This window comes from Lottia gigantea, assembly GCF_000327385.1.
Source record: "Lottia gigantea unplaced genomic scaffold LOTGIsca_26, whole genome shotgun sequence".
Lineage (NCBI taxonomy): Eukaryota > Metazoa > Mollusca > Gastropoda > Lottiidae > Lottia > Lottia gigantea.
The window spans coordinates 2,451,390-2,467,084 of record NW_008708797.1 but is presented as its reverse complement, the minus strand read 5'-3'; the positions used below and the strand labels follow the sequence as shown (position 1 = coordinate 2,467,084).

At 30.5% G+C, this 15,695-nt stretch overlaps 1 protein-coding gene across 1 annotated transcript; it reads left to right on the top strand.

The window, feature by feature from the left end:
- Positions 1–454: 454 nt before the first annotated feature.
- On the top strand, positions 455–14,389 carry LOTGIDRAFT_232210 (hypothetical protein; the record flags this gene model as incomplete). The annotated part of the gene is made up of 26 exons (XM_009056062.1): positions 455–617; positions 1,429–1,505; positions 2,123–2,149; positions 2,357–2,460; positions 2,691–2,860; positions 4,625–4,747; positions 5,294–5,406; positions 5,535–5,624; positions 6,065–6,137; positions 6,710–6,802; positions 7,026–7,117; positions 7,352–7,432; positions 7,677–7,780; positions 8,058–8,256; positions 8,694–8,776; positions 9,076–9,220; positions 9,590–9,700; positions 10,104–10,224; positions 10,477–10,568; positions 10,848–10,959; positions 11,344–11,511; positions 11,644–11,768; positions 12,017–12,164; positions 12,518–12,579; positions 13,035–13,172; positions 13,576–14,389. 26 exons carry the CDS (start codon positions 455–457, stop codon positions 13,675–13,677), a joined length of 2,916 nt encoding a protein of 971 aa, XP_009054310.1. The 3' UTR covers positions 13,678–14,389.
- Between the last annotated feature and the right edge of the window lie 1,306 nt (positions 14,390–15,695).

Sequence of the window (15,695 nt, the reverse complement as noted above, 5' to 3'; positions counted from 1 at the left end):
TCATTTGGTATTGATTGTAAGCCAAAGTCAAAGTAATTGATTGGTGGAGCTGATCAAGTAGGCTTGCTAATAGCTATGTGATTTCGCATAGGATAGGCCTATCTATAAGTATCAGTAGTTGAGTTGACCTAAGTAGCTTAACAGTCCCATAGTAAGTCCAGGGTCTCGGGTGGGGGGTGCACCAATTTTTCATAGCTATGTGGTTTAGCACTGTGGAAAAAGTCAAAAGAAATATTTATTTGAATAGCTAGAGGCATCGTTTCGCCATTCGTTTGAACAATCGTACCTCAGTCTCGGAAAAGGAATTTCTTGTTTAGCTAATCAGTAATAGTACTTATAGCTCACTACAGCTCACCGACTCCAAATCAGGCCAACCCACGAAAATGGCAAATTTGTCCCTTTGAAATCATTTCTGTGCATTTTCCCATTCTACAGAATCCACCAACAAGTGGAAATGACACAGCATATTAAACAGACATACAATGAGGATGTCATTAGTAAATCAGCAGAAGATAAAAGGTTATACCGGGGATTAGAATTAACAAATGGAATGAAAGTATTGTTAGTAAGTGATCCTGATACTGATAAAGCTTCAGCGGCTTTAGATGTTAATATTGGTAAGTGTCAATTAAGGCTCATATTCTCGCAAATCTCAAACTGCCTTTGGCAACAATTCGTGCTTTATTGACCCTGTTTTTTATAGCCTTGAAAGAACTACTTTTGTTGAAAAATCAGTATTGCAACATTGCCAGGTTCCATAGACCTTATTCAGCCATATTGAATCCAGAAAGAGGCTCATAACGCAAACATAAAAAAGGTAATGTTGTGTCACTGGATAAAATTGCCACCTTGATGTCTCTAAAGCCTTATTCTCCATTCTCATTAGCTCACACCTTTTATAAATTTTTTTTCATTAAAACTTGAATAGATTAAGCTATTTAAATGATATGTTCATGATGAATTTTATCTTCACACATTTAGTCTCTAGCTGTTGGTCAGCTGTTTGATGATGTCATGTAGGCTACTCCTTCATAATATGACACCGCCATGTTTTCAATAGATAATGTAATTTGCGTTATGAGTCACGCATTCAATGTTTACAGATTGAGGTGTGAATAAAGTCTATGTCATTTTGTTGAAATGAGATGAATCTGTTTTCAGACATGTAGGATAAACTTTCAAGCCAAAAGTTCTTCAGTCTAAATAATGATAGCATACATTGAGCACACAGGCCTGATTTGTATGTGTTTTTCATTTTTGCACTCAAACCTCCAAATTAGTGCCATATTGCTACATTTGAGTCAATGGTGTTTCACTACGACTATCTTGCTATCTGTTACCTAGTTAGACATGATAGTTTCATATTTCATGTAAGAGATTGTTGCATTTCAAGTATTATTATGTCAGATAATTGAATATTTTTTGTAGGATATATGAAAGATCCATGGGAACTTCAAGGACTAGCTCATTTTTGTGAGCATATGCTATTTTTGGGTACAAAAAAGGTAAGAATTCTTTAATCCCTGTATGTCACCGATGTATTGAAATTTTAAGAAAAGTTAAACACAACTGGATAAAAGATTCTTCTTGTGAAAAGGTGAAGCTATTTCATTCTTTCTAAACTTAACAAGGTATCCTTTTGATAAGGAAATCATATTTTTTTCAATTTATTCTTCTAGACACTCAAAACTATTTTTTATTATGAAATACTCACTGGCTTATGATTGGTATACTTTCTCATGTTAGAAGTTCATTAGCTGCTACTAATGTTTCGCCAATATGTTGTTTGGATTTTGGGTTTTGTTTTGAGATTCAGATCATTAGTACTTAGTTTAATTATTAATCTTTCCATTGTTCAGTAAGAGCTTAAAAATGGGTTCTTTTCATTTATTCAAATTTAAATTTAAATTAAAATCAATCGATTTCACCAGTTTTGTCTCACAGGTCCCTAAATAACTAACAGCAAATAACCAATTTTACTTAAATTACTAGTTGATTTAAATCATGGAGAGAGTAATACTAAAAGCTTTGAGTAATTGGTTAAAGATTAGCTTTGTATTAATAGATAATGTCATATTTGTTATGTTACCTTGATTATATGGAATATTTTATTTATTTTTAGTATCCAGAAGAAAATGAATATAATAAGGTAAAAGTTAGAAGATATAAAACTTCAATTGAACTATTCCCATGACAGCTGACACCCTAAATAATAGAATGGCATATCTATCATGACTAATTTTATTCATTGTACATTGCATGTTGTTGTTTTAACTGTTTAACTGATATTATCATTTCAATATCAAACATTTCAACAATGTTTGGAAGGAATTTTAATACCTTTTTCTGTTTTTAGTTTCTCAGTGAGCATGGAGGTTCGTCTAATGCCTTTACCTCATCTGAACATACTAATTTTTACTTTGATGTGGCAGCAGAAAATTTAGCAGGAGCTTTAGACAGGTATATTGTTTTGTTACCAATCAGACCATGCTATGACAAATGATTCAATATTTCCATATATGTGTGTGGTACAAAATGAATTTGTGTTTTCTTCAAGATGAATTGTGTGACAGTTTCAATTTTTTTTTATGCTTTATGATTTGATAATATTATGATAACAGAGTTAAAACATAATATTCAAAAAGGAGTAAATTTTAGAAATTATTCATGCAGATAAATTTTACTTTCAGATTCTCCCAATTTTTTCATTCACCTTTATTTACACCATCAGCTACTGAAAGAGAAGTGAATGCTGTGAACTCTGAGAATGATAAGAATTTACAGAATGATGCATGGAGAGCAGCTCAATTAGAAAGATCTTTAGCTAATCCTAAACACGATTATTATAAATTTGGAACAGGTATTATAAGAAGTAAAATGTGTTTGACTTCGACCTGAATAATTAGGTACTTAGTGTAACATGTCAGTTAACACTATTATATTGTATGTTGCTGTGCTCCATCCTTTCATATTTCTTGTGAACATGGTAGAGGCTACAGATTTTATTTGATCTTAAGTCCAACGCAGACGGGGAGCATTTTAAGCGAACAATCGTAAAAATTTTGTTTCAATCACTTTTTTCACCGTCTTTTCGTGAAATCAAACGTGTGATTTTTTAAAATAGTTCGCCTCACGAACAATTCTTTGTTCGCTGTCTGCGTTAACGACGAACATTAGCGCCGAACATTCATCGACAAAAGATCTATCAGCGATCGAAGCCAAGATCACATGACGCTCAAAATGCCGACGTCTAGTGAATCCACCAACACAAAATTTTGGACTGTGGAGGAGGAGCAGATTTTAGTAGATATGTGGTCGCAATCTGCCTCAATATTGTGTTGAACCCATCTTTGTCAACCCGGAATATCGCCGATACATTGCTGGGTCGTCAGCCGACAGCTCCTATACAAGGTTGCCAAACACACCCTGCTCTTTACGACGTTGAATCCAGGTACGGACCCAAATGCTCCTATTTCGCCATTTTGAGGTCATGTGATTTTCCGTGGCACTGGCGTATTGTTCGAGCTAAATGTTTGTCGTCTACGGAATTATGTTTGTCGTCTGCGGATAACTGAAAACAAAATATATTTGTTCGATGTTTTTGTTCGTCGACAGAAATCTTCCTCGTCTGCGTTGGGCTTTAATGAATGTATATATTGTATGAACATATTGATAAGATCTCGGTCAAATTCAAACTTGATTTGTTTCGGATGATCAGTTTTTATACGCCCACATGGAAACGTGGACTTATATTGCCGTCGCCCCTGTCCCTTGGTCCGTTGGTCCGTCAACATTTCTTGTGAACATAATACAGACTAAACGCTTCAAAATTTGTTTTTGAAAAAAAGTAGAGACTACAGTTTTCAACTGATTTTAATGAAATTTGGTGTAATCATTCATATTGATGAGATCTTGGTCAAGTTCGAAGTTGACGATCTTTCGACGAACGGTTTTTGAATTATTGCCCTTGACTTAGGAAAAACTTGTCAAAATTTGTTTGTGAATTCAATAGAGATTACAGTTTTCAACTTTGATTTTAATGAAATTTGGTGTGATCATTTATATTGATGAGATCTTGGTCAAGTTCGAAGTTGACGATCTTTCGATGAATGGTTTTCGAGTTATTGGCCTTGACTAAGGAAAAACACGTCAAAATTTGTTTGTGAAGACATTAGAGACTACAGTTTTCAATTGATTTTAATGAAACATGTATATTGATGAGATAAATTGATGTATTTGGGTTATTGATATTGATTTTTAAAAATTTGGTGGAATTTCTCAGCATAAATAAATATATAATTGAATTCAAACTAATAAAATTTCTTTAATATGAGAAAATTCATACTTTAGTCACTAAAGACTGTTTTATCATTTCTGACAGCTGCCAATGGGCGTATGTTATCTTGCCTGGCAAGCTATCTTGTCATTTGATTTTCTTCAATGTTCTTCAATTGTCTAGAAACCTGACCTTATTTTGAGCGATTCGGTACTCTCATGTGTTTCTTTCTGTGAAAAATTAGGTATTTGATTAAAACTAATTTTGCCTGGAAAATATGATTTCATTCCCATTTGCTGATCATCAATAGTATTGAAGATATTGACACAACTGTTACTATATTTTTAGGTAATAAATCAACATTAGAAACTCTACCTAAAGCCTCTGGTATAGATGTACGAGATGAACTATTAAAATTTCATTCCAAATATTACTCATCAAACATTATGGGCCTTTGTGTTCTGGGTAAAGGTAAGATTTCTGATTATTTCATTATTTTACTGTTAAAAATGTCTTCGGGTTACTTAAAGTGCTGGCAGACGAACGGTCTGCACTTTTTGTGGCCTACTGGAGTCTTGTTAAGGGTTTCACCGACCAGCTGCTGGCGCATGAGGAGACGAGAATCTCCAGTTGGTCATTTTCCACTTTGTCAATAATCACGTGCAGAAAGGAAAATGAATCTGATTGGATGATGACACTCTGTCATGCAAACAAGAAAACAAATGGTGACAAATATCAAACTGGTTTGATATAATAGATCTTGTTCAACATGATAATCTTGTCCCGGTTGCACGCTGGATTTTATTCAAGATTGGAGTTCGTGACCAAAATCGGTGACCAAGAAGTCTTAGTATGTAAAATTTTGAGTGAGCATCCCAGTAAGGTTGCTTCAGAAAGTTTTCATCATATTTCAAAATCCAAACATGACTTGCAAGATAGAGGTATGATTTAATAATGATGTTGTTTGAATTAAATTGTCCCTTGTGTAGTAGATCAAAGAACTAATTCATATTCCAGAAACATTAGATGAATTAAGTGAGTTAGTAGTCCCATTATTCTATGATGTAGAAAATAAGAATTTAACAGTTCCTGAATGGTTAGAACAACCATTTGAACGTGAAGAATATGTTGTAAGTTATGGTTGTTTTATCATATATCATTTATTTCTTGATGTTCTGTTACTAAAGACATACAGTAGGATATGTATTAGAAGCAGACAAGTTTGTTTTTAATGATGTTTTAATAATTTTTTTTTTAGACACGAGTCAATGTTGTTCCTGTTAAAGATGTACGACATTTGAATGTGTTTTGGTCAATTCCTGATCTCCAGCCATATTATACCTCTAATGTTAGTATTTATTATTTAACTCATTGCAAATGGTAATTTGATGGTTCACACCTATTAACAACCACTGAGTCAAGAAATAAAAATAAGATAAAAAATAAAAAAAGTCCTAATTGAATTGGTTTACATTTTCTTTTCAACACATCAGATACATATTTTTACCATTAGCACCAAAACTTTGTATTTTTGGGACTGATATAATAAATATGCATGTCATATGATTTTTTTAAACCATGCTAATCAACACCTGGGTATAGCCTTCTTTTTAAAATATTAACACACACGATACTTATGAAAGATACATGAGTATATGTAACCCTTCATATTAGGCTATTTGGATAAAGTGAATCATGGGGTCATCTAATTTTTATTAGGAAAATGGTTGCAATCTGTAAAAGATTAAATGTATGACAATTTTTGTTAAATTATGACTGTATTTTCAGCCAGGTCATTACTTGGGACATTTAATAGGTCATGAAGGTGAAGGAAGTTTATTATCTGAATTAAAATCTAGAGGTTAGTTATGACATTTTTTCTTGGTTTGTAGGATAATATTCTTTTTCTTTTTATGATTGAAAGGATAGAGAAGAGATTGATTCAAATCAGTTAAACACTGACGTTAACAAGATGTGCTTCTACTATATAGAACCTAGGGTCTATGTCATGTTAAGGGACAGGTTTAACCAATTGTACCTTAGGCTCTGAAACGTGAATAAAAGTTAAAAAGACAGCTCGTCTTTTTTTGAGACTCTGCCATAATATAGACATATATAGAAATTGAAATTCCTAGTATTAATGAAGGAATAATGCTCTTTTCTTACATTTCTAGTACTTTGAAAGACTATTTACATATATTCAGGACCCAAATCAACCTTTGAAAAATGGCGAACATGTCCCTTAATATTAGACAATGGTCTTTTTTTTGTCACTCAATATTTTGCTTTTCATGTAATACCATGGTATTTCATAGTAACAGAGCAAGTTTGGTTCTTAAAAATAGGTTATGATAAATGCATAATAAATTGGTAAAATATTAATTTGTTCTTCTATATATACATATATATTTCTTTTTTTTTTTACCATATTAGGGTGGGTAAACATGTTAATGGGTGGACAGAAGGCAGGAGCTAAAGGTTTTGCATTTTTTATTGTAACAGTTGATTTAACAGATGATGGATTAGGTATAGTTTTATTCCATTATTATCTATAATAGTTATCTATAAATTATTGTAATATTTTTAAGTACGACTTTAGATACCGACAAGTTGTGTTTTCTGGAATGTGCCTAACTGGCTTGAAAAATAACAGAATTAGGCCTGACACGATAATGTGATATTTTTAGGTCATCTTCAATAAATTAACAATAATGTATCTTGTCAATATCTAATGTTGTCAACTTTACAGATCATGTAGATGATATTGTCACTCTAATCTATCAATATATTAATATGTTAAAAAAAGAAGGTACTAAAGAATGGATCTTTAATGAATGTAAGGTAGGTACAAATACAAACATTTCCACTATAAAAATGAATAAACAACAGTAATATGGTCATATCTATATATAATCTGTTGATAATGAGGCTCTAATATAAAAAAGATCTGCCGTAAGGTAAATTTCTTATTCCATAGTTGCTACATTTGGAAGCGATTTTAGTTTTAGTTCCCAATCCCTTCCAAATTAATAAACCATGTAGCATAAGAAATGGAATCATTGAATTTTTTTTCAGGATTTAAGTGCTATGACATTCCGTTTCAAAGATAAGGAAAAACCACACAATTATACCAGTAAACATGCTGGATATTTACATGTAAGTATCGTCTTTTTATTTCATGGTTATTGCGTCGTTAACGTTATTTATATGAATCTATAGTTAACTTAATTTCACACAAAAAGTTTGATATGAGGATATCATGACATTAAAGATGAGAGTTTCTTGAGTCACTATGCCTAGAGCAGAAACATCAGAACTAGCCTTATTTTACATGTGATGAACTGCAGGAAATCATCATTGGGGTTGTTTAAAGGCTGAAATTTTCTCTGTGATTTTTCAGGAATTCTTTTTACCAGAAGTATTAAGTGGACCTTATATAATGTCTGAATACCGTCCAGATTTAATAGAAATGGTTCTACAAAAACTAACTATTGATAATATGAAGTATTTATTTATTAGATTTATTAAATTAAAAAAGTATCTTAATCTAAAATGTATTGTTACTCACACCTAAGCCTTCTCTTATGAAGTCTAATTTAAAATTTCAGTCTTTGTAACTTTAATTGTGTTGACAAGGGAAAAGTTTCCTGCTTGTAATTACACATGCCAAAATTAATCCATAAAGTCAACAAGAGGTAATTGAAATCAGCTGTAAACTGGTGGCTATCATTCTACCACAAGATTTCAAATTTTGTAATCATACAATGATTGTTTTATTCAGAATGATAGTAATGGCTAAGAAATTTGAATCTGAAGCCCATTTAAAAGAGAAGTGGTATGATACAGATTATAGTATCAGTAAAGTGTCACCTGAAACATTAAATACCTGGTCAACCTGTGGTCTACATAATAACCTCAGATTACCTGAGAAAAATGAATTTATTGCCACGAATTTTGACATTATACCAAATGAAACAGAGGTAATTCAACAAATATATTGTGCAGAATGATAAACAATAAAACCATAACATGTTTTTTTTTTGGCCAGCTGTAATATTTTTCAATTCATCTTTTATATCAGAGGTCTGAATAAACTATCAATACATTTCTTAAATTCAAAATTTAAACTTTTTATATTACTATATTATGAATTTGATATATTTCAGGCGCCAGCATTCCCTGAAGTTGTGAAGGTATGGAATCATATTAATTTGTTTGTAAGCCTCTTGCATGTATGCCAGAAACTTGCATGGTCAAGGGTGAAAAATATTCTTCTAGTTTTCGTGGATGGAAATGGGCACTTTGGTATTAAAATGATTAAATACATTACATAACACAAGATTTTCTTTTCTCTATTTTATAATTTTATAATTCATAGATTGTTGACTTGTATGATAAAAGTTTATTGTTATTATAGGATACACCATTAACTAGATTATGGTATAAAAAAGATGAAAAATTCCTTCTACCCAAATCTTGTACCAATATAGAGTTAACTACGTGAGTATTGTATTATAAACAAATGTCTGTTTCCACATAAATTGTATTACTAAGTTAATCCTGAGCAATTAAAAGAATATTGAGATTGAGTTAATATCTTTTAAGGATGGTAGTTTTTCAACTTTCTAGATATTCTACTACTTTGAGGGTATCATGTCATATAGGATTATTCAAAAATGTTGAGCATTTGGTCGGTACTCAGTTTGTTATGTACATCATTATTCAATAGATATTTGAAATTGTGATACATCTAGTTCACAACTCAATCAATCTTTGTAATTGATGTATTTTTATTGTAGGCCTCTAAGTTATTCTGATCCAGTGCAGTCTAATTTGACCTATCTATTTGTTACATTATTTGCTGATAATTTAAATGAATATGCATATGCTGCTGAATTGGCTGGATTACATTATAATTTACAATGTACACCTTATGGTATTCATGTAAGTGTTTTTTTTTTGATCAATTTGATAGTGAACCAGTTTGTTCTTACTTGTAAAGAGAATCCAGTTTATTTAAGCATAGATTTACCTTCAGTTTTCCAAACCTGAGTATGATTTCAGGCTCATTGCAGTAGTAGTAAATATACAACACTAAAATATTTGATTGGTTGATATGATTGTAATGTTTTTACCAATCACTGTTACTTATTCACATAAGAAAATTGTAGATTACAACTAGACTGACAATTGGCATCTGGTTTACCCTGGTTCATAATGATTAAGTTGGTGTTACCTTGACAATGAAATATAGTACCATATACAGTACATTGATGGTTGAAATATATTGAAATATATCATTTATAATTTTAGCTATCTCTGAAAGGTTACAATGATAAACAAGATATATTATTAAAGAAGATACTAGAAAAACTTACCACATTTAAAGTTGACAGTAAAAGATTTGAAATTATCAAAGAATTGGTATGGTTTAAGAAAGAAATTTTTTTTCTTACCTCAAATATACGTAGCAATCATCAGACATATGATAATGTAAACGCTGAAATCTGAAATGGCGGGTAGGCGTGTAGTTTTCAGATTGAACGATGAACAAAGATCCCCAAAATTTGGGAATGGAAAAAAATGACTTAATTTTCTTTTTGCAGATTGCTTGGTGCATCATCTTTAGTAGGATCAGAATCACAAAAGGAGAATGTATAACTCTCATTATGATGATATTGTGTCTGAGTTATACTCCACGTAATCAAATTGACAATGCTCAGTATACATTTAGATTTGTTAGATCAACAATTAATCACTACGAATTTGAATTTTACTTGTTTTGGGCTTCGAAGAAACTATTTAATGGTTTTATTTTTCATTTCAGTATGAGAGAAGTTTAAGAAATTTTGAAGCCAATCAACCTCATGCTCATGTAACATATTACACATCAGTCTTGATGTCAGAAGTCTACTGGACTAATCAGGAATTATTAGACTGTTTAGATGGTAATAATTTGTTTATACTTTAAATCTTATTGCATACAAAAAATGGTGTATAATGTTTGTAGTTCTATGGGCCAGATTGAAATCTTATGAAACCATTAGCTTGTTAATGTTGGGGAAAAAAAATTAAAGTCTCAGTTCAGGTCTGTTTTATTCTCATTATTGTTCCAGTTTATTGTTCCAGTTTCTCAATTCCTTTCTCGATTCATAGAATAAAAATATACATAAGACTTTTAAATTTGATTATGTTTTCAGAGGTGACTGTAGAGAAAATGGAAAAATTCATGCCTCAGTTGTTATCAAAATTGTACATAGAGGCTTTAATATATGGCAATACATCAAAACAGGTGAGTTTTGACATTCACTTGATGATAATGTTCAAGAATATATAAGACACATCCCTTCTTATTAAGACTATATTATGTATAATGGTCGAAAGCTAATCAATAAGGATCAAAATCATTAAATAAGGTAATGTTAAACACAAAGTTTCATTATGCACTGGATTATCTCATGATTTTGTATCATGCACTGTAACTGGATTCCTATTTTTGTGAGCATTTATTTGAAGATATGAATCATTCAAATAGCTAAAAGTATGAAAAGTTATATATTTATATTGGTAGAAAGCAATTGAAACCATAGAAACAGTAGAGAGTGTATTACAGACAAATATCGGTACCAAACCATTGTTACCTAGCTTACGAAAACGTTACCGTGAAATACAACTCCCTGATGGTATGATTTAACATTTAATAATTACTTTCAATAGAGTGGATAACAAAAACTATACAGCTGAATTTCAGTTTTACTTACTGTGTCATTTTTTCAGTGACTATTTCAGATTGTCCCATTTTGTCTACTATCATTTATTTTATTTCAGTCCAAAATTGTCAGACTGTTTTATTCTAGCTGTATCTGATTTTTTGTCTACATCCTATTTTTCAATCTGCCCTATTTCATCTCAGTTAAATTTACCTCTGTCATACATCCATCTGTCTCTTTTAACTCTTTCCCGGTTCGTACACATCCTAGAGGATTCTGTTCATTAATTAATTTAATATTTTTTTAAATTTAGTGATAATAAAATGATATAAGATATATTTTCTGTATTTATTTCAGGTTGTTATTATATATATCAAAAAACAAATAAAGTACATAAAAGTTCATGTATACAGATGTATTATCAAACTGGTATACAATGTAAAGAAAATAATATGTTATTGGAATTACTATGCCAAATTATCAATGAACCATGTTTTAATATATTACGAACTCAGGAACAGCTAGGTAAGCATAAATAATTTTAGTATAAGAGCTTTTGATGGCACCATGGCTATCTTTGATATGTAATAATCTTAAAAAATTTAAGACTCTGTGAAGCATTTTAAGTTTAGATATTATTAACAATGTGTTTGTCAGGTTATATTGTAATGAGTGGTGTACGTAGATCAAGTGGTGTACAAGGTTTAAGATTTATTATCCAGTCTGATAAATCACCAATCTATGTTGAATCCAGGGTAGAGGTTTTTATTCAGAAAATGGAGGTATGAGATGTTTTTATATTATATTTTACATTGTTGAGATGAACTTGGATTATTATTTTCTTTTCCTTAAAAAAGATTGTTTCAGTTTCAAATATCGAATCCCTTTCACATTATCAGAATAAACTGTGCTGAATTTCCCTTATATCAACCTATAATCAACCATATTTCCTGTGTGTTGCCATTATGACCTTACTTTGACTAGACAAATGTTGTTAAATACTGGCTGATATGACTGTTTATTATTTTAGGAATATCTTGACAATTTATCAGAAGAAGATTTCCAAAAACATCTCAAAGCATTGGCCTCAAAACGTGCTGAGCAACCTAAGAAAATGTCTCTGCAGAATAATAGATATTGGAATGAAATTTCTTCACAGCAGTATCATTTTGATAGAGGTATATCAATTTATCTTGTGATAAGGTCTTGTCTCACTGGCATTGACTTCTGTTTATAATTTATCCAATGACTAAATAAACATTACAAATGATATTACCAAAATCGTTAAGTTTTTTTTTAAAATTGAGTTTTTAAATTTTTAATTACATGATAACTAATGATTGAATATTTCATCAATCTTTAAATGAAAAAACCAGGTTTAATTACACTCCTTTTAACTGTTTTATACTCACTTCGCATGTACATTCTTATTCCTTTATACTGTTTCTCAATTAAACAAGTTATAGTGTAATGAGTTCTTATAAATTGTTAATTAGTTACTAGCTTATAATATATTTTTGTTTATTTTCAGATGCATGTGAGATTGCTTGTCTAAAAACATTCTCAAAAACTGATTTAATCAATTATTTTAAGGTAGGTATTTCTTGGCGTGATTTCTTTTCATTTTTTCAAACCATTCATAGTACAGATATTGAATACCGACTGATACAATTTACTATCAATTTTAGTAAGTTTCAACAAAAACATACTATATAGAGAAATATTCTAATGAACTCATAGTTAAAGCTAACATGAAAATATAAAGAGACCTTTACAAAAAAAAAATAACATGTATATGGGCTACACAGTCAATGTGAAATATAGGTCTGCTGATTATTAATGTCAGATAAAGTAAATATATCTATTTTGTAACCATTTCTATAATTACCATATACAAACTCTAACCCCCATTACCTTATTTTGTGAATTACAAATATGAAAGCAATGTCCATCTATACAATGTCCTTTATTCCTTAAAGCCAATGATCTGCTGAGACGTAGCATGAAAACTCCTGTTGATATTTTGGTAATGTTATTTTTTTTTATAGGAAATGATTGTATTAAATGCACCTAAAAGACACAAGTTATCTGTACATGTTATATCTAGTTCTATAGAGAATGAAACTATAAATAAAGTAGCTGATGACATAATTGATGGTCTAGCACCCCCACCTACATTACCTCCAGTAAGTACCAGTATTTTTTATTTGCACTGGCTATTTGCACTGTCATGATCCGTGTTTTCTTTGGCTGCTAACAGCAGTACGGATAAGATAGGACACAATGGGCGATAGTTTTTGTTTTTTTTAAAGCGTGAAGGCATTTTGATATTAAGTTACTTTGTTGTTTTAGGTAGGGATGGCCAAATGTTTTTTGATGCCCATTTCTGTACGGTCGCAATGCGGTACGAATAGCCACAGCCTTTTTTTATTATCTTTTTAAGTTGATAATCACTTATTGCATACTGCAGAATGTTTCATTTTAGATAATATGAACAAAGAAAGATATTGAATTTTTGTCTTAACCTTTTTATTTTTAGTCCTCTTCAATTTATTTATGATTTTAAAATGTTTAATTTTTTTATTTCAGCCTGTGATAATTGAAGATGTGAATAGTTTTAAGAATACACTAGGATTATATCCACTAGCAAAGCCTTATATAGATATCAACACTGCAAAATCAAAACTTTAATATATTTACTTAAAACTAATGTAGTCTACTATGAACTATGTTTTGTTAATTACATGTAGTAGCATATTTTAACAATACTCTAGTAACATAATTATATCTTTGGTTATGGTTTTAAAGGTTGTAGGATGTAGTGAATTACAATAGATAATTCACTTTCTTATTTTAAGTTGTATAGATCTCTTAAAGAAATGAGAAGAACTGCCATTGATTAAAGCTATCATGCTTTTATAAAAAGTGGAATTATAATTTGAAAAAAATAAAGCCCCATTCATGGCCATTCTTCGGCCGTATTTACTTTTAGCAATCTCCTTACTTGTTGAAGAAATATGGCCCAACTATGTCTGTGCTTAATATCAACTGACTAGTAGGATTGCCTTACCTGGCTTTTAGTGTTAGTTGGTGCCAAAGATATTTCTTCAACAAGTATGGCACTGCTTGTCATGTTTTACATAGGGATGATAGTTTTAAGAAACACCTTTGTCAAATCTTAAATCTTATTTTATAATCAGTAAAATATATTATTAGGCCTACAGTAAAATACCTCAGAAATCAGGCCTGTTATTCAGGTTTGTATGTTCATGGTAATAACTATCAAAGGTTGTGATGCATTTATGGGTGTCATTAACATAATATATATAACATAACATATACATATATTTTCACTGTTAAAATAGTGTTCCATAAAGCAATTGTGCAGCAATATAGAAATATTAAAACAGAACCTGAAACCTGAAACATGTTGTTATTCAGAGTTTCAATATAATTCTATATATGTGTGACATGGTTTCATAAAAACAAAATCCTTTTTCATCAAAATTGATCTTATGTGTAATTTTTTTAGGCTCAATTTAAAGGATGATTGGTAGAGGTTATTTTTTTTATATATATATATATATCATCAGCAAACTTTAGACTAAATCACTAAATCAAATTGACTACTAAATTTCTACCTCAAAACTTTATTTGTTGAATTAAATGTTTAAATATCTTTAATGTAATATGAATTAGTTGTCTAAATAATTACTTTACTGGCTCAACAAACATCAGATTTTACAAGTAATACAGATAACTAAAATTTAAGTTTATAAGCTTGATATGACTTCTACATTTTAACCTTTTTATATGCCCACATGGAAATTGTAAAATTTTTATTGGGAATTTACACATGGAAATTTTGACATATACTGCTGTCGCCCCTGTCCAGTGGTCTGTTCACATTTCTTGTAGACACGATAGAGACTACAGTTTTTATACGATCTTGATGAAACTTGGTATGCATGTATATATTGATTGAAATCTCTGTCAAGTTCGAATCTGGTTACAATTGGATGAACGGTTTATTGCCGTGACTTTGAAGCGAAAAAATTGGGCTTGTAGTCTCGATAGAGACTACAATTTTTATCCAATCTTGAGAAAACTATAAATTTTGACAAGTTTGAAAATGGAATTTATCAGATGAGTCACTCAAGACTTTGTTATCATTTCCAACAGCTAGTAGTTTTTAAAGTTTTGGCATTTAATCAACCAAATCTTGATGAAATAACTTAAGTTATATAAAAATCACAACTTAGAAGAGAGTCCAAGATTTTTTGTCAAACAATGACCTGAACTTTTATATATCAAATTTTATTTAGGACTAGTTAAAGGAATATCACCTCATAGAATGAACATAAAATTTGAATTCTCAAACATAAACTGTTTTTCTGAACTTGCTTTTTGTACCCAGAAATGGTACTGTAGGGAGATGCTAACACTTACTGTATTGGTCAAGTTTAACAATTTAAATTTTTTGTTCTTGCTCAGAGGTAGTATTCACTTTCACTTTTCCAGCTTAACACTGTGTGATTTTTGGTTTTTTTTTTTCATAATACATATTTAAAAGTGAGACCAAACAAAAAAGTTTAATGATTAAAAAATCTGTTCTCTGAATGAGTGGTTTTAATGAATGAACTATTAATAAACCTTTGGGTATCACGAAAATTAATAGACTTTATTTTTTAAGCAAAACTGTCTGGTTG